Source organism: Phalacrocorax carbo, chromosome 13, assembly GCF_963921805.1.
Source record: "Phalacrocorax carbo chromosome 13, bPhaCar2.1, whole genome shotgun sequence".
Lineage (NCBI taxonomy): Eukaryota > Metazoa > Chordata > Aves > Suliformes > Phalacrocoracidae > Phalacrocorax > Phalacrocorax carbo.
The window spans coordinates 18,597,556-18,620,463 of NC_087525.1; the positions used below are offsets into that span (position 1 = coordinate 18,597,556).

The 22,908-nt window shown below is 43.6% G+C and overlaps 1 protein-coding gene across 2 annotated transcripts in view; it reads left to right on the forward strand.

Annotated features, from left to right (window-relative positions):
• The window catches only part of NDST2 (N-deacetylase and N-sulfotransferase 2), a 136,558-nt gene that overhangs the window by 90,379 nt on the left and 23,271 nt on the right, over positions 1-22,908 (forward strand). For both annotated transcript variants that reach the window (XM_064464971.1, XM_064464972.1), the window contains one exon: positions 20,721-22,119. In XM_064464971.1, coding sequence (XP_064321041.1) covers positions 21,127-22,119 — 993 coding nt within the window. In that variant the 5' untranslated portion in view covers positions 20,721-21,126. The remainder of the gene's footprint in view (positions 1-20,720; positions 22,120-22,908) is intronic.

A 22,908-nucleotide genomic window follows, 5' to 3' on the forward strand; every position in this document is an offset into this window, starting at 1 on the left:
ACCGCTAGATTTGTTATGGGCTTCTGTCTGGAGGTTAAGAATTGTTCAGGGATAGCACTATCAACACTATCATGCTGTGGTGGCTTACAAATAAGGCTTGATCAAGAAAGTTTTTTGAAGAATGTAAAATAAACAGATACCTTGTTATGTCTCAGTAGTTCCAGAACTGTTTAGGCCCTGTCTGTTTCTCAAGTGCAATCAGTGTAAATAGCATGCTAATCCTGAGGTATTCTGAAAAGCGTGTAACAGAAAAACATATGACCTTCTGACATGGCAGGGCATGTAAATGTGTTTTGCCTAGCCATTTAAAGTCATCATAAAGGTCCAAGTAAACACCTTCCAGTATAGCCCAATAAATGAGAGACACCAGAGAGGATTATCAAGTGTCTTTTGGGGTATGAAGCCAGGATTTCAATATAGGTCTGTTAGCATATTTGCTTGGATAGTGGGATTTTGCTTGGTTTTTATTTAACTTTTCAAGATTGGGTTATTTACAAACTAAGGCTACTTATTTCAAACACATTTACCTTGATTTCATACACCCTTTTAAGCTATGGATACAAAGCACAGCAAGAGGTTTGGGTCTAACTGATGTCCTAGAAACTATGCCGTTACACAGTATGATCCCGATAAGGAGAAAATACTGCAAATCCTGTTAATATTTTTCTAAAAACTACCATTCTTACTTTAGATATAGAGACTCTCAAAGGCCCTCTCTTTCTCTGAATAGTTGGTTCTGGTTTTCAGGTGGATTTTCCATATTACGAGTATTAGAAGTAGAGGAAGGATACAGACTGGTCCTGAAATGCCGCAGCAGGCACGTGATTTCAGACACTGACAGAAGAGAGACTTTTATCTGAATCACGACTAGACATTTTGAATTTGCTTTTGTTTTTCTGGGCATTGCCCTAACAAAAGTTACTTTAAGAATATGTTTTAATTCACAGATCTAAAAATTTTTTGTAATAAAGATAATTGACACCTCTACAGTGGATTAAAGCTACTGATGATTGGCTTGATTTTCTTGGTGACCTTTCCTTGGACTCCCCAGAAGTAGTTTGCTGATCCTGATGGAAAACCTCTGCTCTGATGTTGTATAATTCTGCAGCTGTGCCTCTGCTTTCACTATGATGATTAAAATACATTGAGTAGTGAATACAAAGATCACGTAATGCTTTCAGAAAGGCCTTGTTGTATATCATAGCCAGCGCAGAAGACGACCTACATGGTTATCCCAGTCTTCATGACAGGGGAAGCTGTCTGGGAAGGGGAGGCTGTATGTCAAATGTGGAGTGGTAGAGGCTGTCTCTTAACTGGTATCAGTGCCCAGCATTTCCCCCTTTACTTCCAGGGCTCTTTGGAGATGGTCACCATGAAATGATACTGAGCAGAACTACAGCTCGCATCATGTCAGGATAGTTAGGACTGATTGTTTAGCAAAAAATCACTGAAATCTCACTACCTGCTAGCAAAGGGACATAGTTGATGTACTTGCCTCTAAGTGATGCTTAATAGCAATTGAGCTAAAGTTTTCCCTGCTTGCCATTGATCTGGAGGACAGTGTGGAAGAGTTCTGAGAGTTGAGGGGGTAGGGAGGATGGAGGAGAGGAAATCTAGCCTTTGAGAGAGATACTGAAGTTTTGACTTTAGGCAACGAGCAAAAGTTAATTGTCTTCATAGGCATGGTGCAGCGGTAATTCTTCTCTCTAATGTTTTCCAAGTGAATAAACTTGAAAAGACTACCAGCAAGTAATAATAAACCTGAATCTCTATAAAACACTGGAGGCTGGAGAAAAATTTATTAAGTGCGTGGTGAAAACTCATCGCAAAAATGTTGATTATTGTGAAAATCAGTCCTTTGTGCTGTGGTCAGGATTTTCTGTCATCTTTGTGATTAGTGGAGTATCCAAAGATTTCCAACATCTGCTTTTTGCATTCTGCAGCTTGAATGGAAAGAGTTTGTTTACTGGCATAGACAGAAGCTGGAAGCTAAAAATGTAAATGGTTTTAGGTTATGTATAAATGAAAATTTTTGTCAGCATCATTCATCTGCAGCTTACAAAGAGGCTTGCAAACTTGCAGTGCTGCATTGTAGCATGACATGTATGTGAGAAGATTTTTTTAAACACGAGGCAGAATAGAGATTTGTCTCCTCTGTTAGATGTGGAAACCATATTTTTCAAAGGAACTGAACATCCATTTAACTTTTGTTGATAAGAACAGCAGCACTAGGTTCATGTGTGTAATCCTTATCCCTCAGCACCTCATCTTTTATTCACTGCTTAGCAACAAATATCTTAATGTCTGTGTGCTTTTCTTTCTGAAATACTCCAGTGCCTTCTTCAGTTTGCATAACCATTTTTTTTTAGATGTATCTTCTAGGACTAAACAACACTGAGTAAATCATTGTGCCGTTATAGGACAGAAAGAATACATAATAGTATGCTCATTCTGAATTAGTTTTATTGTTCACTCAAGTAGGAAAATAACATACTCATTATAATCAATATAAAACATTTTCTACCTTAGTTTCCAGGGCTTGTTCCTGTCCTGTCGGAGTAATGAGACAGTAGAAAATATCTGAGACAGACCTTACTGCAGCTACTTGGTCAATTTAACTGAGAAGCTAGACATCCTGCAAAAGCAGGTCAAGTCGTAGTAGGTAACCCCAAGAGCCTGATAATTGCCCCTTGCTTCTGATTTTAGTTTTTAGCTTGTTATTGTCAGGATAAAATTTTAAGGAGGTGCTTTGTTCGCTCAAGAGATTCAGAGATAGCACCTGAATCACTGAGATTCAAGCCTCTTTCAGAGCGTTCTCTAATACCCAGTAACATTCCACTACATTAAGTTTTCACTATCTTATTACAGAATTGTTTGCTCTGCGCTGTCAGGTCCTGTTAAAATAACTCCTGGAGAGATGTGTGCTAGTGTGTCATCCTGTCTGAAAACCCTCTTCTTCCAAACCCTGACTGGGAGAGGATACAACTTTGAGCATACCTAGGGGTTTGCATCTTCAAAGAGAAGCAGGGTATGCTCCTGTGGTCAGAAGCGCCTCCCTTCCTGCCTGCCTCTCCACTCCTCTAGGACATCATTTTCTATTAGAGAACCCCTCTTGTGCCAGTCTTTTAGGGTATAAAGAGAGTTTAGCTCCCCCGCGACCACTGCAACCAAACATGCTTAGATAGGGGCAGAACATAATCTTGGATTTACGTGTTTGTTCTTTTAACGTGTTGATTTTTTTATTAGTGGTGCACAAGAAGGTGTGTCCCTCTGCAGATTTATTCTCGTTTCCAGATTCCAATAATAGTGTCTGAGTATACTTAGCTGGTGTGCTGTTGGTTTGGTTTGTGTCCCTGCCCCCCCAATGATGAGATCAGTTCACTAAGTGAAACTGCGAGCCACGTTAGGGCACGAGAAGCAATCTACTGCTGCTGAATACATTTGCTGAGCGTAGTTTCCCTCATCTTGTCAGCTTGTCAGTCTGGAGGCATCCATAAACCTGTGACAGCTTCAGAAGATGAACTCTGGCAGCAAGCTGTCAGGGTGCCAGGCACTGCTGTCTGTGGGCTCCCTTCCTCCCTCACCCTCCCTCTGCCTGCCTGCCTCTCTCTTCTCTGCCTTCCCCCACCTCCTCACTCCCTGCCTCCCTCTACCTTATTGACGTGAGTTTAGGAGCTGCTGTTCTCCGTGGGGTACCTTTTTGGTTTCCTCCCCAATCCTCTTGCCACTGGAACAAAAGGAGAACTGACTGCCCATGGCGCAGGCTAGGGAGCGAAGGGGAGGAAAGCGGGGTGCTCTGCATCCCAGTCTGCCTGCGCCGGCAGTGAGCTTGTACAGTCCCTTCGCTAGAAATGCCTTTGGACTGCTGCCAGATCCCATTGTCAGCCATCCAAGTGGAGTTCAATGCCCTGCCATGATGAGATGCACAGTGTGTAAGAGGAGGATGGAACGGAGCTGTATGCCCACCCTGAACGAGCATCTCAAATCTGCCATGTGCACGATAATATGAGTACTGGACCATGCTTCTCTGCCTTCCGCTGCACACCGTCTTCCTTACTTTCCTCTCGTTGTTCCTGGGACTTCAGGGAGTGACATGGAAGCTTTTCAGAGAGGAGCTGCAAGGCAAGGTAGTTTCTGCGGAGAAGAGGGCTGTGCTTCTGGACTGTTTGTGTCGGACTGTGCTATGCCCACCACCCACTGGTAGCTGCAGTATGGTATACCAGCTAGCAGTTAATGGTGGTTATGCTCAGCAGCAACGTGCTCTTTTTAAAATGTGAATTTATTTACATTTTTCCATTTATCTGCACCTAAAATTCCAGCATCCTTAAGTTCACAAATGATCCGAGAGATTTTGGCAACAGTGAGTGAAGGGAGGGCAGCCACTGCTATTAATAATCATTCAGCCGTTTACCAACCATGCAGCCCAGCTGGCCTTCTCCAGAAAGGCCAGCTCAATTTATGTATGATTTTTGTGAAGAGCAGCTCTCGGGCTTTCTTGCTTTCCCTTGGGCTCCCTGTTTTCCTTTGGGTTACTGTCAGACCCTTTTTGAGAGAGTAACTTCACTTGAGGTAGGAATGTGAATCTTTGTGCTTACCTTTGCTAGTCCTTATCTCATTGTTACCTAGTTTGTTAGAAGAAAAAACATTGTTTGCTTTCATGCCCTATTATTTGACTGCTTGTTAACCAGTCGTCATCTGCAAGGACAATGCTTTGAGAGGAGGATGGAGGAGCTGCTCTTCAGTGACTGTATTATGGCAGTGCACTAAGTGGAATTGGCAGGGCTTGTATCTTGCACTGATATGCCTGCTACGTTCCTTGCTCATTAAGGTCTTTGTTAGTTCCTTCTCCTCCTCCTCCCTGTGCTCTCCCGTTCTCTCCCTGATAGGATGTCTCTGCATCTAACCTTGCTGCTGGGTTAAATTCAGGTCCTGAAATGTGCTGGAGGAGGATGAAATCTGCCCTGTGAGGAGCTGGTGGCTCACAAATGCACTTGAATAGTACAAGGAAGCTGGTTATAGCTGCACGCCTTCGCCTAGGCTGCTGCTCATGCTGCACTATAAATAGATACTCCCTTGACCCTTTGCAGTCACTTTGTCTTGGGTACCTGACTGGAAGATGAACAGATACCAGCAATATTGGTAACTGATTAAATCATTGTAAAGATTAGAGCCATTACAGATGGAACATTTTAAAAATCAGAGTAAGTCTTTTATGTTCGCTGAGGACCAATGCAACCATATTTTCTAGTGGTTTGTCATACAGCAATCTAGATTCTCATTTGCATCTCAAGAGCAAAGCTAGTTGTACTAGGTTAATATTTAGCAACTTGAAAGCTTAGAAATTTAAACTTTTATAGATGTTCTTTTTTCTTTCACCACAAACTAGCAAAAGAAGACCCTTTTGTTAACAATGTGTTTCATTTCCATTTTTTAGTTCCTTGGGAAATAAGGTTCACTTGGAACACTAAGGATTTTCTGGTCATTAAGAAATTTCTTGATCCTCAAGCTGAGATGTAGCTGCCATTCTCCTGGTCAAGGCACACTAAACAGAATGTGCGTTTTTTAAAATGTTCTTTAATTAACCGGTCAAGTTCATGCTGATAGTATGGGTGCTTCTGCAATGTGGCCAGACACTGCAGGTGCAGGAAGCAAGGGCTTGGCCTGGAGCACAGATCAGAAACTAATCACTGGGCCTCTTCTCTTAAGGGTCTTTGTTTTTTCCTCTTACAGTAAAGAGAATAGTCTGATGTTTAGGCGACTTTGTAAGTAACTCTGTAGATGTAGCTCCTGCTGTCTGAAACTTTCCCTCAACAATATGGCTATGTGGAAGAGGCGAAACAATTTTCATTTCCCTTCTCTGACCTCCCTCTTCAATCCCCAGCTTCAGGTCATAAAGGGTGAGGAAGGGTGGTGGTAACTGCTTAAGTGGTGTCATATGTTTCAGCTTAGCTAAAATTGCAGTGAAATTTTTTCAATACTGTATTAGGATCTGGCCTTTCTATCAGCCGTTCAGGAATCCCAAATTGATAATGAAAAGGTACACATTGGCAGGAGCGTTAAACCAACACAGAGCTGCAGTAAGCTGTCAAAGGCTGGCCTGCAACTAACTCCAAGAATCTTGGGTCTTACCTCACTGCTGGAATTGTAAAACAACCTCTTATACAGCTTTTCTGCTTCAATGATTTGAAAGAAATGACTGAAAAAATACAAATCATCTTTCAATAAAAAAGTTCTCCATTGTTTTAAATCATCCGGAAATGATGTATCCACTCTGTTCGCCTTAGATTAAATATAACAAAAATTTGTTAACCCCACTGCTGTCCTGCATCATGAAACAACCATTTTATGTGCTCGGTAGGATGTTATAACATGTCAGAGGCATTTCATGAGTGGATGCAGCCACTTGCCTGAAACTGCAATTAGGGTCCGGTTGGACGAGCTCCCGTTCAGCCTGGTGTTAGCACTTCAGCGTGTATAGATGTGGACCCCTCCTGAAGTTTTCTTCTAGCGGGATGAAGTGCCACCTGCAGCGCAGGGCTGGACTGGAGCAGGTACTTGAGTAGCTATCGATCTCTGGGGTGCCTGTTCTCTGACGCTTTGTGATGGAGTCACCTAGTGCAGTAAAAGCACTCGGGTGCGTTTGAAAGCTGGGAACCTCATTTTAGTCTCTGAAACGCTCTAAAGAAAGTGATGGTTTCAATAAGCTTGTTTCAAGAGAGGCAATTGGTAGTGCTCACTTATAAAAAATGTTGCTGGGTTGCTGTAAAATAGGAGGGGGAAGAGGTTGAGAAGGAAAGTCTGCAAACTAAGCTTGCTTACACACGTTAGGATGAGCCCAGGCATGAAGCGAAAGGAAAACTCAGAGCTCTTCATTATCTAATACACCCTTAGGGCAATAACAAGCTCACTAAAGAGCCAGCAAGCCGCGCACAGGGCCTGGCAAAGAGAGAGTACACATTGTTCTCAGAATACGGCTGGTGCTGGAATCTTTCACAGCAAATTTGAACCCGTCTACAATGCAGAATATTCCTTTAATGAAAAACCAATCCCAAGGATTTGGTTTTGTCGCTTACCATTTCAAAAGCTGCTCTCAATCCAGTGTGATGCCTTCTTCTAAACAAAAGATTGTAAAGTATCATACAGTAAAGGAGGCATGATCTTACTTTTTCATATCCTCGTATATCCGCTGAGGTTATGCAGAGACCCTCCTTTTTGGACCTGAAAAATACCAAATGGAGAAGTTCACCTCTCTCAGCTTTAGTGCGTTGTAGCTTTTCAGCCCTTCTGTGGTGCTCAGTGACCACACCATGTCGTGTGCTTCGTTTCAAAGTAGTCATTTTTATACTGAAAATTTAAGTGCAGAATATATTTGTGTAAAGGCTAAATGTTTTTTCTGGGGCAGGGGGGTGGGGAATGTGGGAGAGCACATAACACAGAACTCCAGTGTCTCCCACTGATGTTCTGTACAGTTGCTCTACTTTGGATTTCTATAAGGAAGGGGGCATAAAAGTTAAGGTGTCTTTTCTGAGGTCGTAGGGTAGATGGGGTAGGATTCATGCCGTGGTTCAGCCTGCATACATTAAATTGGTCGATGGACATTAGTCTGCTTAGGATCGTGAAGCAGATCTCTCTAAAAAAGTAGGGGACTCAAATATCTCTTCTTATTTGTATTCCTAACATTTGTAGAGTCCAAGGTGATTCTTCATGTAAGCAATTTGACCTAAAATAAATTCACTCTCTTCCCCCTTCCCAATAAATTAAATGCTATTGCCAGTAGTTTAAGCTCTGAGGTGGCCCTTGCTGAATGAGCGTGGTTCCCCTGTTTGATGCAAATAGCAGCAGTGAAGAGAAAGAAATGCATGTGAGCCTGGCAAATGCAGTGGAGGGAAAGAGAATTTTCACCTCTCCCGTGGAGCAACCTCTGCTGTCAGCAAGCGAAGCCAAGTTACGATCCTTCGGCTCGTTGAGAGCTGCTAGAGGATTTTTTACCTTCTGTCTGTCTGAAATCTAATTTTCTGGAGTGTTTGCAGTAGAGCAGCGAGTGGTGGCAATCCCACCCTTTTCGCTGTTTTGAAGTTTGTGTTTTACGCAGGTAACGTCAGGATACCAATTCATTCTGATACGTTTGCGAAGTGCTGTTGAGGCATCGGTGCTCAGCATCTTTATGTGACATGATTCTCATTTTACAGTTGGGGTTCAGGAGGTGTGTAACCGCATCAAGTTAGAAGTGGAATAAAGGACTGAACTCGGTCTTACTCTCAAATTCCCTAGCTTTTGGGATGATGGCTAGCTCCCTCCCAGAGGGTACTGGGAGAGCTCTTACTGTCTCAGAGGTGATCTATTTCTCATGCTTGTCGACCAGTGCGCAATGGGGAAGTTGAAGACATCAATATCCTACCCTGTCTCATCTCTCATGTTAATGGTGCTCTTCCTTCTGCCCCTTCTGTAACTGTGCAAAGAGAGAAGGAAGCCAAAAAGGGCACCGAAATTTCCCTGGCAGTTCCCAGTGTTGGTCTCCTGAATGTGGAGCCCTCGCTTGTGGCTCAGCTGTGGAGTCCTCTCTGAATGCTCTGGAAAATCAGTGTCGGGATGAGAGGACGAAATTGCGTCCTCAGTTTACATGTGCAGGAATAAGTTAGAAAACAGTCACCCTCTCTTAAGGCTGGAGGAGCTGAATTGAGGGGTAGCATATGGCTTGATAACCCTTACACACGCCTCTCGGCCCTGCTTGAGTAGAGCTATCTGTCGGCACTGCTGTCAAGGGACTGCCCCGCGGAGCAGAGGGACAGCAGGAGTTGAAACCAAGAGCCGCACTGGTGGGTTTCCTGGAGCTGGAATGACCAATGGATTTGTCAAACTGGCATCGCTGTGTGGCCGAGGAGGAGAAGGATGTGCAGGTCTGCTCTCCTGGCCAGGGTTGGGGGATACTGGTGAATTTGCACACTTGCCCGTGCCCCGCCTCTGCTGAGAGGGGAGTCAGGCAGCAAAGCCAGCCCCTGGCAAGCGCAGAGGAGGCTGGGTTGCATCCAGCGGCAGGCAGCTGACTCATGAGGCTGCCTGGTTGTGTCAGATAAATTGGTTGGGAAAATACAGGCCGGCAAAGGGGAATACAGGCAAAAATAAGCATAAAACCACTGGGATGGGATTCTTGCTACAGGTACCAGGATGTCAGCAGGTCCTCTGAATGCGCTTTCCATTAACGCTTGCAGTCACAGATGCTCTGCATGCCACTTAGCGCTTCACAAAGTCAAAGCATTTCAAATTATTGCAGAAACACTAACCCAGATTCATAATGAAGACTGAATTTTACAATTCAAGTAAAGCTTCTTTTCTTTGTCGTGTAAGAAAACAGAGCATTTCTTCTAAAAAGCTGTAATCTTTATATTCCAGCTACCAAATTAATTATATGAGTTAAGTAGACCAAAGAATTACAGTTAAGATTCATTTGTATATTTAACTTTAAAATTAATGTCTAAAATTTTGAAAGATGTTTATCATGGTGTACTTTTTAGTAACATCATTATAGGTCTTCAAAGTTGCTGTCTGGGTAAAAATTATTGAAATCTTGTGTTTTAGCTACAGTGAAGAAGATAAGAAAATCCAGAGTTTAGATATCCAGACTGCCTTTGCTCTCCCCTTTGCAGCAACTTTCAGTAGAAAAAGAAGAAAAAATCTTGTTTAGAAGTGTAGCGTTAATCTAATCTGGGGCTACTAAAAAGCATTAATTAATTATTTAGTTGTAGTGTCACTGTAAAGTTGAGTTTGAATTACTTGAATGCTCTAAATGTGGTGGTTTCCCATCACATCTGTGCACAAGATTTTAGCGTTAAGTGATCTGAAAACTATAAAGTATCATTACCTCACTGAGATCAATTAGCACATCGGTACTTGAGATTTCAGCATTAACGATGACATTTCAGCATTTATGATGTTTTATTTTGGGTATTCTGTAATCTAGGTAATCTACACTGTCAGCTAGCTAACACCTCTTTTGTCTCTGTATGGGAAACAGTTTTCAATAGTCAGGGCAGAAAGCACTGTAAGAATGTAGTTGAAGCAACTTTCCTGCCTAATGCAGTCCTTGCCTTCTTTTGCTCCTAAGTGTTTCTCTCTGGACAAAGGGAAGGGATGAATGCAGTTAGACAGTACTGTAAGCGTATTAGATTTTCACAACCAAACCAGCAGTGGCTTTAGTCAGGATATGGATGAAATAATGCTGTGCTGTGTCCGGAATATTGCAAGACGTGGTGAATTTTAGACTTGCAGACTATGAACCCGCCTCTATCAGCATTAAATGCATAAGCTATAAGCATGCTAGTGTATTTCTGCTGGAACTTGTCTTTGAAGGTGAGCCATTAAGCCTTTTATATATACACCCTGCTTCTTTTGATTATTGAAGAACCTATGCTTTTTAAAAGTAGACAAGCTAGACCTAATGTCTCAGGCAAATTCTGTCTTCAGGCGCTATGTATCTGCCTCCTTAAGCAATGTGAGCTGTCATTTTCTCCTACTCCCCTGCTTCCCTGTGCACTCCTCCCTTTATCTCTTCCTCCTACTCTCAGCTTTGCATTTTGTTTCATGCTGTCTCCTATTCCTGGAACAGTCTCCCGGTCTCTGCTGCCAAATCCTCCCTCCCTCTCCCTGCTCTTGTGAACCTGTTTCTTCCAGCAGTCATTCCCAAGTTGTTTACTTGACTAATTGTCTCTCTGTATGCTTTCCGTCCTATATCTGTTGTTCTGGATCATGTTTCTTAATGTCAGATAGTACTGTATGGCAGGGTAAAGGAGTGTATTTGCCACTATTTTGTTGAGCATTGTTTCCATTAGCTCTTTATACAATGATCAGTAATAAATTCCCCTTCCAGTTTGAATGCAGAATTTTTCATAGTTCACTATTTTCTGTATGCTATTAAAGAGCAGCCATGTTTTATCTTAAGGTAATTGCTATGCCATGGAAAATTAGTGTCTGTATTACAGCAAGTACCATTAGCTCGCCTGTCTGTATAGGCAAAGTTCAGCTGTGTTTATGAACTTGCATGAAATGGTGGGAGAAAACGCAGGGCTCTGGACAAATCTGGTGGTGCTCGGTAATATTACTGTCATTGCACAGCTCCACTCCTGTGGTAAATGTGGTGCTGTGGCTGTTATTTTGGGACCATGGGCATGCATGGAGGTGTGCCTGCGTACTGTTTATAAAGCATTTTCGTGTCCTTGTTTGTGGAGCAAGTCTTACCACAAAAACATTGCAGAAAAGCAGAAGACCCACCACATTAGTAAAACTCTGTGGTGGTAAGTGGTTATGTTGTATGCAAGTGGGGGATCAAGTCATTGGGTTTTCTGCAGCGCATTTTATAGGTTGAACACCTTCTACCATGCTAGACCAGGAGAAGTGGGTTACCTTTCCTACTGAACACCTCACTGTACAGGCTGATGCACATTTCCACCTGGAGAGAACTTCTCTTTTCTGGCAACTCTGTTCTTTCCATTCCAACTGAAAAAAGAAAATCTGATCATTGATTTTTTTTTTTTTTTAAAGTTGCTGGGATTTTCTGGTTTCTATTTAATTATTTGAAGTGAGGTGAAGATTTGTTAAGAAAGAAAAAGAAACCCTGAAAACATTAACGTTGCTTTAGAGTAAGTTTCATAATAAACAGTGTTCTGAATATTCTATTTTCTTAAGGATCACTAATAATAATATCTGACCTCGTATGTTGCTGCTATGTGTGAAACAAATAGCTTCATAATTGTTTAATCCTATAGGTACTTACAAAAGCTTGCAAAATGGCACACAAGACTAACCCCCTTAATTTTTTGCATGAAGGTTAGCCATGCATTTTTCCATTATCAGAAACTAAAAGTGGACTTCAAAACTTAATCTCTTCATGGAAAGAACCATTTCTTACTTCAAAACATAAATAGTTTCCATGTTACTAATGAAAAATTAATCAGATTTTCAGTAGTTGAATGCATTTTATTGGGAATTTTACTACCTGTAGATTTTGGAAAACAGTCTCCAAGATAGCTGCTTTAGTCTTCAAAACCCATAATTGGGCACTTTGCAGTTTTTCATACCAGATCTTTTTGTCTTCAGCTGCAGTCCCTAATGGAAGGATGTTTTGTTCAAAATTCTTGCACTTTCCTGCCAAAACTTCAGTTGTGTCAGAGGGTAGGTTTGATTGCAAATATGGCAGATTTTGTCCCTGAGTTTGTCTATACCCTTAATTAGGCTGTTAATGAGGTCCTGGACTTACTCTGCATAAAGGAATATTTTAAAGATGCAGCTTCATAGTAGAAAAAAATTCTATTCGTAATCAGTTGACTAATTAAAAATGTAAGAATGTAGCGCCCACTTTAGCAATTAAGTCTATAAAACGGGAGGAAGGTGAAGAACTATGATGTGTAATTACAGTATAGTTCGAAGTGAATTATCTCTGTGTTCATTGTCTAAAAACAAGGGGGAACTGAAGGTACAATGTTGAAATTCTTGTTTAAAAATGTAGTGAACGTGACAGTGTAAACTGTGGCGGGGAAATAAGTGTGCATTGGCTGTGTTGCTCCGATTTTGTAACAACTACAAACACAGACGGTTTGAGAGAAAATTAAATAATTCCACCCACATTAAAACAGGGGAAGTCTAACAATAGCCACAACCCTTTATCACCTTGTTTCTCTAGCAGACTCGCTCCTGCTCTCAGTTACACATCCTTCATGCATTGAAACTGACTAGCGTGTGACCCTGCTGCAGAGTCCATCAAGGCGATAAGGACCCCAGTAGGCTGCAGTACCCTGACCACCATGCACAGGGTCTCCATCCTCCTCCTCCTCTGACACAGGCAGCACCTTCAGCAACAGTACCCAATCAAGGCAGAGGCGGTCAGTGACGGCCACCAAGTTCAACCTAGAATCCAGTGACCACCAGATGAGTGCATAGTCATCAGGCAGGTCCAAAGTCAGGTCAGCAAGGCAGAGCATACCTGTAATGTAGTTCAGGTCACGGCTGAACCTGAGCTCTGGTACAGCTCGCAGGTCAGAAGGCAGAGACTGGGCAGTGCAGTCAGAGGCTGTCGGCGTATGACCAACACCTGGCAGTAGATTGGAAACGAAGATCAGCTCCTGTGTGTTACCTGACAGGAGGAAGCAACTGAATATAGATCAGCCTCTTGCTAACTGAGGTCAGATTTTTAAAGTGTAGCTCAAAGGAGGAATGGTTAGGCTGCTTTCATAGCAATTGCAGATAGAGTCTCACAACATACATTTCTATATTAAGACACTTCAACTCTGACTGACACTGGGTTGTCTTGGTTTTGCCACAGTTTGACTGTATTTCCCCACTTGATTAAAATACTTAAGAGAAGACAGCACAGAAGACATTTTTCTTTCTGCAGCAGGATCGTTCATCTGAATTGTGATAAGCAGGGTGCGTGAGGGCATGGAAATTAGATCCTTGTCCATATCTAATGCTGAAGGAACTTCATTTATTTCCTGTTCTCGCAGCTGAGTTGAAGATGTTCTGCCATGATAGTGTACTTGTTGATTACTGATGTAAGGAGGAGGCTGATGGTGGTGCGTTCCCACGTTTTGGGTTGACCGAGATATTAACTTCCCACCTGGGTGGGATTGGAGAGCGACTTGGAGTGCCCTTGTGTGGCAGGCTCTCACCTGCGCTAACTCTAGCTCTCTGTCCCACAGCTCCAAGTGGCTGGCTGCAGAAAGGAGCTGGTGCCTCACATTGTCACCTGCTGTGGGAAGAGGGTTAGAGTCAGAGCATGCATTGACTTATGTGTCAGGAAAGGCACAGAACAGAAGGAAGAGTAAGTCCAGAATGAAACTGTGCCGTTCTTGTGGTAGACTGATACCTGGGTGTTAGGGCTTCAGTGGCACATGAAGTAAAGAAGTAGGGATGCTCATTTGGTCATCTGTGAGGAAAGTACCTCCTTTCTCTCATATGAGCAGCTGCATTACAGAGATCCGTGCATCCCCAGAGCAGTTACATCCCCCTCAGCTGGTGGAAAGCTCTGACTTCTGAGTGTGCTTCTGCCGCCACAATACCTGTAGTCTTTCCTTTTCATTCCAGCAAAGGTGTGTAGCTGCCAAGCTACATATTATTTTTATTAAGTAGGTAGCATCAGCAACTGTTGAAGGCTGAAATTTTGTTTGATTGTTTTTAAACAATTCTTTGAGTTCCCAGTTTGCACATCTGGTGTTTAGGCAGGCCGATACACAAGTGGTTCATCCCAGTGACAACTCAGCCTCACTCAGCTGCTTGCTTACTCCCCCCCCACACCCTGGTGGGGTAGAGGAGAGAATCAGAGGGGTGAAAGTGAGAAAAGTCATGGGTTGAGGTAAAGACAGTTGAATAGGTAAAGTAAAAGCTGTACATGCAAGCAAAGCAAAACAAGGAATTCATTCACTTCTTCCCATGGGCAGGCAGGTGTTCAGCCATCTCCAGAAAAGCAGGGTTCCATCACATGTAATGGTGACTTTGGAAGGGAAACGCCATCACTCTGAATCTTCCCTGCTTCCTCCTTCTCCCAGCTTTATAAGCTGAGCATGATGTCATATGGTATGGAACATCCCTGGGGTCAGCTGTCCCAGCTGTGCCCCCCAGCCCCTCGCCGGTGGGGTGGGGTGAGAGGCAGAAAAGGCCGTGGCTCTGTGCAAGCCCTGCTCATCAATAACAAAAACATCGCTGTTACCAACACTGTTTCCAGCACAAATCCAAAACACAGCCCCGTACCAGCTACTATGAAGAAAATTGACTCTGTCCCAGCCAAAACCAGCATACCTGCCCAAATTTGTCCTGTGCAGAGACAGTGAAACTTACAGGGGCTTGGGAATACCTCAGTATTAAAGTTTGAAATTCCCTTGCTTTTGAAAATTAGTCATGTCAGTTGTAATGGCCCTAAGCAGTGAGTGTAATCTGATGGGAAGAAGGCAGGGAGCTGAAAACTGATTTCGTGGAAGCTCTTATGGGGAGGACCTTTTTGTTTTCAGAGGAAAGGATTGGTTTACGTTGCTAGCAGGTAGCGCTGGGCTGTGCTTCTGTCATTGGCACAGGAAAGCCTACCCTGTTGTTTCGTTTTTTGTACTGTAAACGAGTCAGAGAACAAAGATCTGCCGCAAACTGGGTTGTCAGTGGAAGGGATATATCATGTATCCCAACAGCAAGAATCTTGCTGGAATCATGGGATCCCTGTGCAGCCCCATGGAGCTGGCCTGGCAGCACGAGCCAGCCTTGCCAAGATCTCTGCTTTCATGGTGCCTTCAAGCTTCATTGCACTGGCACAAGGGTAAATTCAAGCCTGCGGTTGGGTTTCCACCAGGCCGGGCTGAGAGGAGTTCATGCAGATCTGTTTAGCACGGACTGCGGTTTGTTGCTCTTGCAGAAGGTGTGAAGTTACATACCTGTCTGGGGATGATAATAAAAAAATAAAAATAATTATTACTTCATCGCACAGGTCTTATCTTAAATCAGACTGACATGTTTCAAGCCTGCTGGCTAGCTGGCGGCTTTCTGGCGTACCACAGGTCTGCACTGAAAGAGGCCCATCCCGGCGTGGGCACTTGCTGAACCAGAGCTCAGCGCTGGCTGGGGGCTGCAAGCCTGTCGGTCGGAGCAGCACAGGCACCGTTAGTGTTTCTTGCCCTTTGATCCAAGTTTTGTGTTCCATGGGCAGTCTCTCACTGCAGGATTTGACTGGCAGGGGTGCTAACTGAAACATGTGCTGAGAGGCCAAAAATTAGGTTGGTTGGCAATTACATTACAGCGTGGCTGTAATTTCCACGGTATTTTTTTTATCCAGTATGTGGAATACAACCAGTGTTCATTATCCTGAGGGTCTACTAATTCTTTTGCCATGCGGGTCACTGTGCTGTGCTGACATTATTTGCCACGTTCCCCGCCTTCACGAGAGAGGGGGCTGTACCTGGACACCTGGCATACAGATACCACTGCATACAAGGGAGGGGCTTTGATGTCTCACAATCAAGGAGAGAAAGAGGAATTCTGTGTCATGATGACACCATTAAAGTGGAATGGCTTGGAAAATCAATCAGATTCCTTCTCCGATTACTGTATAACTCAATTACTGCAGTCCCTCTGGGGCCCGAGGCAACAACCATCTTGCAGGAAGTGCCAAAGACAGACCTCTGAATTAGAGCTGTTGTGGACAAAGGCAAGGTCCTACCGCTGTGCTTTCCAGAAAGAAGGGTTATATTATAAATAATAAAAGAGGCTAGGGAAATGTACTCAAGACACTTTTTTAGGGTGGTAAAACCCTCCTGGCTCAGCTAGGAAGGAGCTTGCATGACCCACATTCTTGATAAAGGTGTCAAATGACACATATTATCTTCCATGTGCCTTGGCATGAATGTAGCAACAGCCCCAAATACATATATTCTCAGCACTGTTTTGGGGCAAGTGCTGGTTTTGATTGATTATACTGATCCCCCACAACAGTTTCCAAGCATTGGAAATATCTGGAGATCAGACATTAAAACCACACAATTCCGGTTGCTATCTTGCTTACATATCAGATCAGTTGCCATGTGGCTTAGCAGCTGATCATTCACAAAACGGTTTGTTTCACATTAACACTGTATATCACTAGGAAACATAATGTCTAAGTTTTATAAAGCATTTGTCTTAATGCTAGTGATTTGTGAGATAGCTGACCTTGCAGCTGATGCTCACCGATCTAGTGATGCCTTTCTGACAAGAGGGGAACCTGCTGAGCCTGCGTCCTTGCACCAGTGAAATACTTCATCCTCGCTGTGCGTTCTGACCGCCACCTCCTGCAATTCACACGCAGGCAGTCCTGGCAGGAGTTTGGAGTGGACCTTAATTTATCTATAAACTTTGGGTTTTTGTGGTGTTAGATTCCAAGGAGTTTGATCTCAGAAGAGGACACAGGTATTCTCTTTTCCTTTAAGAGGGAGCAGTTTTCAGTATGAGGTCTCCTCTTCTCTCTTCTCCAGTGTAGATCTTTCTGGTCTTTGTGTTTTGGGTATGGATGGTTTCTGACAGCTCTCTCACCTTTTAATATAAATTTTGGTTGGTATATTTGCTTTGTTGCTGTTTTTTTCTTTTTGTTTGAACCTAAACCAGCTGATGTGGTCCCCAAAGAGCTAAATGCATACAGTGCCAGCTGGCATGCCCTCTGGCTGTGAAGCCTTGTTAAAGAGATCGGAGCTGACAGATTCTTGAGCAGCAATGTGATACAGGCCTTTTCTTTTTTTTTTAATTTTGTTTTTTTGAGCTCACCCATGTATCAAATGAGGGCTTGTTTGGGAGCTTCGCTAGAGGCTTGAATGGAGTTATTGTTATCAAAACACTGCTGTGATTCAGAAGCACTCAGCAAAGGGTGTTCCTCTCTCTTGCCCCTCAGCTGGGCACTGCAGGTGTGGCAGCCTAGCTTAAACTCTGGTTTCATCCTTGTTCTGCAGAATAATCTAGTTGTCTTGTGATTTTCATCTTTAAACTGATAACCATGAAACTGAAGCTACAGCCAAATAGAGACTCAGTTCAACACTAAAAATGAAGTTGGAGAGGTGAGTGAGTGTAACCAGGGAAGAGAAGTGTTTTCCAGGTTGATGTTTTGGGGGTAAAGAGTTGTAAAAATAGTACAGTACTTTGCCAGGCTTTTGCACAGACCAGCATACTCTCAGTTTTCTTACTGTTACTGTGGTGTTTCGATTACAAATTCTGTCCCAGAAACACTTGCTCGGACATTCCTGCAGGCAGCGCATGGGCTCCGGAACTTTTAAGTCCCTCTTTATGTTACTTTCTCCTGCAAAAACAACTTCTTGTCTAATACATGTTAAGATAGTGAATCTTTTAATCTGAAATAGTCTAATTATTCTGTTTTATCCAATGGGATTAAAAAGCAAAAGGATGTGAGCTACTTCAGAAGACATTGACTTGTAATTCTCGGTCTTCTCTGTCCAAATCAAGTATGTAGGAATCAGAGTGGAGTGTTCTGTATGAATGAAGGCCACTTCTCGTAGCAGCTAATATGCATGGAGCTATGTATATATATTGTCTTACAGGGAATTCATAAAAAATACAGCATTTATTATATGTTTCTATGTAACCTCTCTCTGTCCTGCTGAGTTCTGCCTCTGCTGGCACCTGCCTCTCTGCAGTTCAGTGCAACTTTGGAGCTCTAATGCCAAGTACAAGGGTAGTAACATTGGGGCCTTCCTTACAGAGGCATAGTGGGATAGGAAAGGCTCATTGTGGAGGCTGGAAGGGTTATTTCCCTGCTTGCTTCTGAAAGGTGGCACATGTTTTTGGGTACTATGCTGATAGCACTGGAAGTCCCAGTGTACCACTGGGACTGAACTTGACTAGAACTGGAATTACAAGCTGTATCCTGCACGCAGCTGAAAGTCATGCATTCAAAATCAGTTGTCACTTCAGTAATGAAAAAAGGGAAAAAACTATGTGAGTTCTGTTTTTTACATCTTCCCACAGCAATTTCTCCCCTCCCTCCCTTGTCCTTTTTCCAATAAAAAGTTAACAGTATGTAGAGACAAAACTGAGGGATGATTAGTTGTTGGCGTGGAATAAAATACAGCTTATTGTCACTGGCTGAGCTAGATCTCCAAAGCCCAGCTCTGTCATTGCAGACAGCCATTTGGGAATGGAGACTCCATCCATGTGGAATCTGGGGTACAGAGGTTTTTTTCTTTTTTTGATCTTGACGCATCTACTGCCTTGCAGCATGACCTTCAATAAGATTTGCTGTGTCTCAGTTTCTCCAGTGGAAAATTATTTTTGTAATATACTTTACATTTACAGTCTACAGCTCTTCTGAAGACCTCATTGGGGATAAGGTTTCATTGTGCACTACACCAGACAGTTTCTGCACTGCTGAGCTTGCAGCATAGAAGTTATTTGAGATAATACTTAATGATCATTACAAGACTTTTGTAAAGAGCACTCTGACTCTTTTCCACCTGCTGTCACAAAGTTAGCAATATTCTATCTTTTCATATACAATGTGCTTGGGGTTTCTTTGTCTCTGCTTCAAGCTGCACCAGCAGTTTGGAAAACAGCCTGGTGGGAGTCTTCAGAGTGGGACTTTTGGCCTCATCTGTGAACTGATATTTTCCCTGACTCAGAAGGATTTTTTTCTGTTTAGTAATACAAATTACAAAATAAGCATCTGTCTTGCAAGTAACTTCTGGTGGAGCAAAATAAGCATCTGTCTCACAAGTAGTTTCTTTTCTGGTGGAGCTAATTGTTAGAACCCTGACTTTACTGTATAAAAACCTTATGTCTGTCTTAAACTCATGGACAAACTAGTCTCCTAGTAACAAATAGTAACAAAACGGCTCAAAAATGGAAGGAATGGAGAAAGGATAAAGAACTGTTTTGGTAGTACTTTTTGTTATTGTTACTCTTGTGCCTCCCGTTGCTGTAAGCTGTGCCAGCTGAGCAGGTGGTTGGAGGGATTGTGTGTGGTGGAGCACACGTCTGCAGGACTGTGGGTGTGTGAGGAAGAAAAGTTTGGAGAGAAAAAAGTGTTTTTAACTTTCACAGAGAGCTCATTTTGGGCGCAGCTGGCTTGGTGAGCAACATGTGGCATTCTGGGTGTCCATGCACTGGGCTGGGAGGGGCAGCAGGTGCTCCCCACGAATGTTCCTGTATCCCAAGTAATGCGCACCTGGGTGTTGTTGCTGTAGGTAAGTCAAACTTCTGGAAAGGGAGAGAAAACTACACAGCGATTTTATTTTATTTTTAAACCAAGGAGCAATTTAGTTACTTTCCCTGGTGTTTGTGTTTCAGATGGCTTTGTTTAGCATTTTATCCTGGAAAAATAACAACATATGGTGAAATAGTCTGCTGTCATAAACACAAAGCAGGAGGTGAGAGAGCTTCATAACAAGAAGGTTTCATGTATTTGAGACCAACCCAAATTTATGCCGTGCTGTTGGTGATTTAAAACTGGCTTCATGCTCTTCAGTGGCATACGAGGGAAGGTGAGGAAGGTTTCAAGAGATGTTTCATCTCCAACTGCCACTGAATCAATTGGCAGCAATTAGGCGCGCAGTGTGTGGGCAGCCTGTGCCCCCCCCCAGCTCCACGACGCCCGAGGGACAGTGCCTCCCTGGAGCTATGTTTTGAGAGCCCTGGAAGAACATGAGTCCCCAGGACAGGTGGGGCGGCCTCATAGAGGGGTGGGAACCATGGAAATGGGGAGCTGCGGGGCAAGAGAGCTGGTGGGAATTTGAGGCAACCTGCTGGGTTTGGGACAGCAGTATCGGAGCATGTAGCAAGTCACTGGCAAGGACTTGGACGCGTCATCATTAGTATGAGGATGAGGACAAAACAGAGAATGACAGAGTTCTCTCCTCTTGTTAATTTTGAAATATAGGCTAGAATAGAAAGGGGTTCGTATTTTCTGTTCAGTGGCATAAAAAGGAGTGGGGGAAGGCCAGGTACGCCAGCTCTTTTTGCTGTAGTGTGCGAGAATCTCACCTGAGGCAAATGCTGAGTCCCCGCGCGCTGCCAGGACCTTTCTTCCAAAGGCCATTACAGTTGTTCTGCCAAGCTCCTGTGCAAGTGGTGTGCATCACTTCCCAGGGAACAGGTCTGCCTGCTGACAGGCAAGTGATGCTGCCCACCTAGCACCTGCTGATCCTGCCATTTCATTTCAAGCCTGTTAAATACCATGAATCCATACTAAGAATTGACGTTTTCTTCTTCAATTGCAGGATGCGAAGAGAAGGTGCCATCATGTGAATGCGAAACAGCTAAATGAGAAACAGGACACCTGGGAAGGCTAAGCTGAAACTGCTTGTGCACAGGATGACAGACTGATTTGCTGTTGGAGACAAAATTCAGGAAACCCCGCTCCTCCAAAAGACTTTTCTGAGTGAGAGGAGAGAAACAGGAGGAAGCATACAAAAGAGCAATGGGAATTGAGGGCCATGGTTACTTGAGATAAATGGCAGATCCCTGGGAGTCTAGCCTTGTAGCTGTTTGCTTTAGCTTTGTCTCTCTCCGCAGCTGCTGTTTCTTTTTTGCGAGCTGCTGCTGGATACTGCCACGGCGGCACTGGAGATTTCAAGAGCAACGTGGGCGCAGAGTGTGAGGAGGGGGTGGGCAGCCCGCCTCACCATGAATCAGTTGTGGAAAGTAGTGCGGCACGTGCGACAGCTGGAGCTCCACAGATTGATCCTGCTGCTCATTGCCTTCAGCCTGATCTCCATGTGCATCCTGGCTTACTACGTCACTAACAGTCCCAAAATCAAGGAACCACCACCCCTGCCCTTCAGTGACTGCAGCAACCAGCACCGCATCTTGATCCCACCCCAAGCCAGCTGGAGGCTCACAAAATCTGTGGACACCTCACGCACAGATCCTGTGGTGCTAGTCTTCGTGGAAAGCATTTACTCCCAGCTGGGGCAGGAAATAGTAGCCATCCTGGAATCTAGCCGGTTTAAATACAGGACAGAGATTGCCCCTGGCAAAGGCGACATGCCCACCCTGACAGACAAAGATAGGGGACGCTACGCTCTTATTATCTATGAGAATATCCTTAAGTATGTGAACCTAGATGCTTGGAACCGAGAGCTGCTGGACAAATACTGTGTAGAGTATGGAGTGGGGATTATAGGCTTTTTCAAAGCCAACGAGAACAGCCTACTGAGTGCACAGCTCAAGGGTTTCCCACTTTTCCTACATTCCAACTTGGGGCTGCGGGACTATCACATCAACCCTAGTGCTCCCCTGCTCTATGTCACCCGGGCTAATGAGGTGGAGCAGGGTCCACTGCCTGGTGATGACTGGACTGTGTTCCAGTCAAACCACAGCACCTACGAGCCAGTGCTGTTGGCCAGCACAAAGTCCTCAGAGTCCATTCCTCACCTGGCCACCCACAAAGCATTGCATGCCACAGTGGTGCAGGACTTGGGTCTGCATGATGGGATCCAGCGGGTTCTCTTCGGCAATAACCTCAATTTTTGGCTGCACAAACTCATTTTTGTGGATGCCATTGCCTACTTGACTGGCAAGCGCCTCTGTCTCACACTTGATCGCTACATCCTCGTCGACATTGATGATATATTTGTGGGAAAAGAGGGCACTCGCATGAAAGTGTCTGATGTAGAGGTAAAATCTCCAGAATAACTATAGGCCCCAGTCAAATTTCTGGTGTGTGTGATATGCCAGGAAAGTCAAGGTTGCATTTAATTTGAGTGAAAGAGTTGATGGCTGCAGTTGTTCTCCTACTAAACAGAGAAGTAGCCTGCAAAGATGCTAGACACTGTATGTGATGCTCTCAACAGTTTTTCCAGGTTCAAATAGAGCATTTTTCATTCTAGGACCTGTAGCTGGCATCTGAATTTAAGAGGAGGATGCCTGTGGTGGTCTGTCCTGTCTCTTCTTTAACATAGGGAGCAAGCATATGCAGATTTTCTCTGTCAGTCTATTTGTAGCTGTAAACTCTACTTTTCAAAAGGAAAAGGCAAGTTGTGTTAGAATAGAATAGAATAAAACAACTCTATTGTATTATTACTTATTATGATATATAGAAACTGTATATATTATATTGCAAAACTGTAGGCTAGTCCATGGGGTGTAAACCGCTACAGTCTGTTTTAGCCATCTAGCTTTTCAGGACATAACCAAATTGGGAAAAGAAAGATTTTCTCTCACCCTTACCACCTTTTCTACATGTTTTATGCATCCATGCAAGACACATCTCAGTTCATTTTTTCAGGTCTTTGAGATTTTATGTTCTGCTTCTTATCCCAAGTTTAGCTTGGGGAAAAGGAAACTCTTGCATTCTACATGGAGCTAGCTTTATCTTTTTCGTTCATTTGAAGCTACATGCCTGAAGCAGCTCTAATTGTGTGCCACTATTTATTTTACTTGCTTAATTCTTTAGAGCCACCTTTG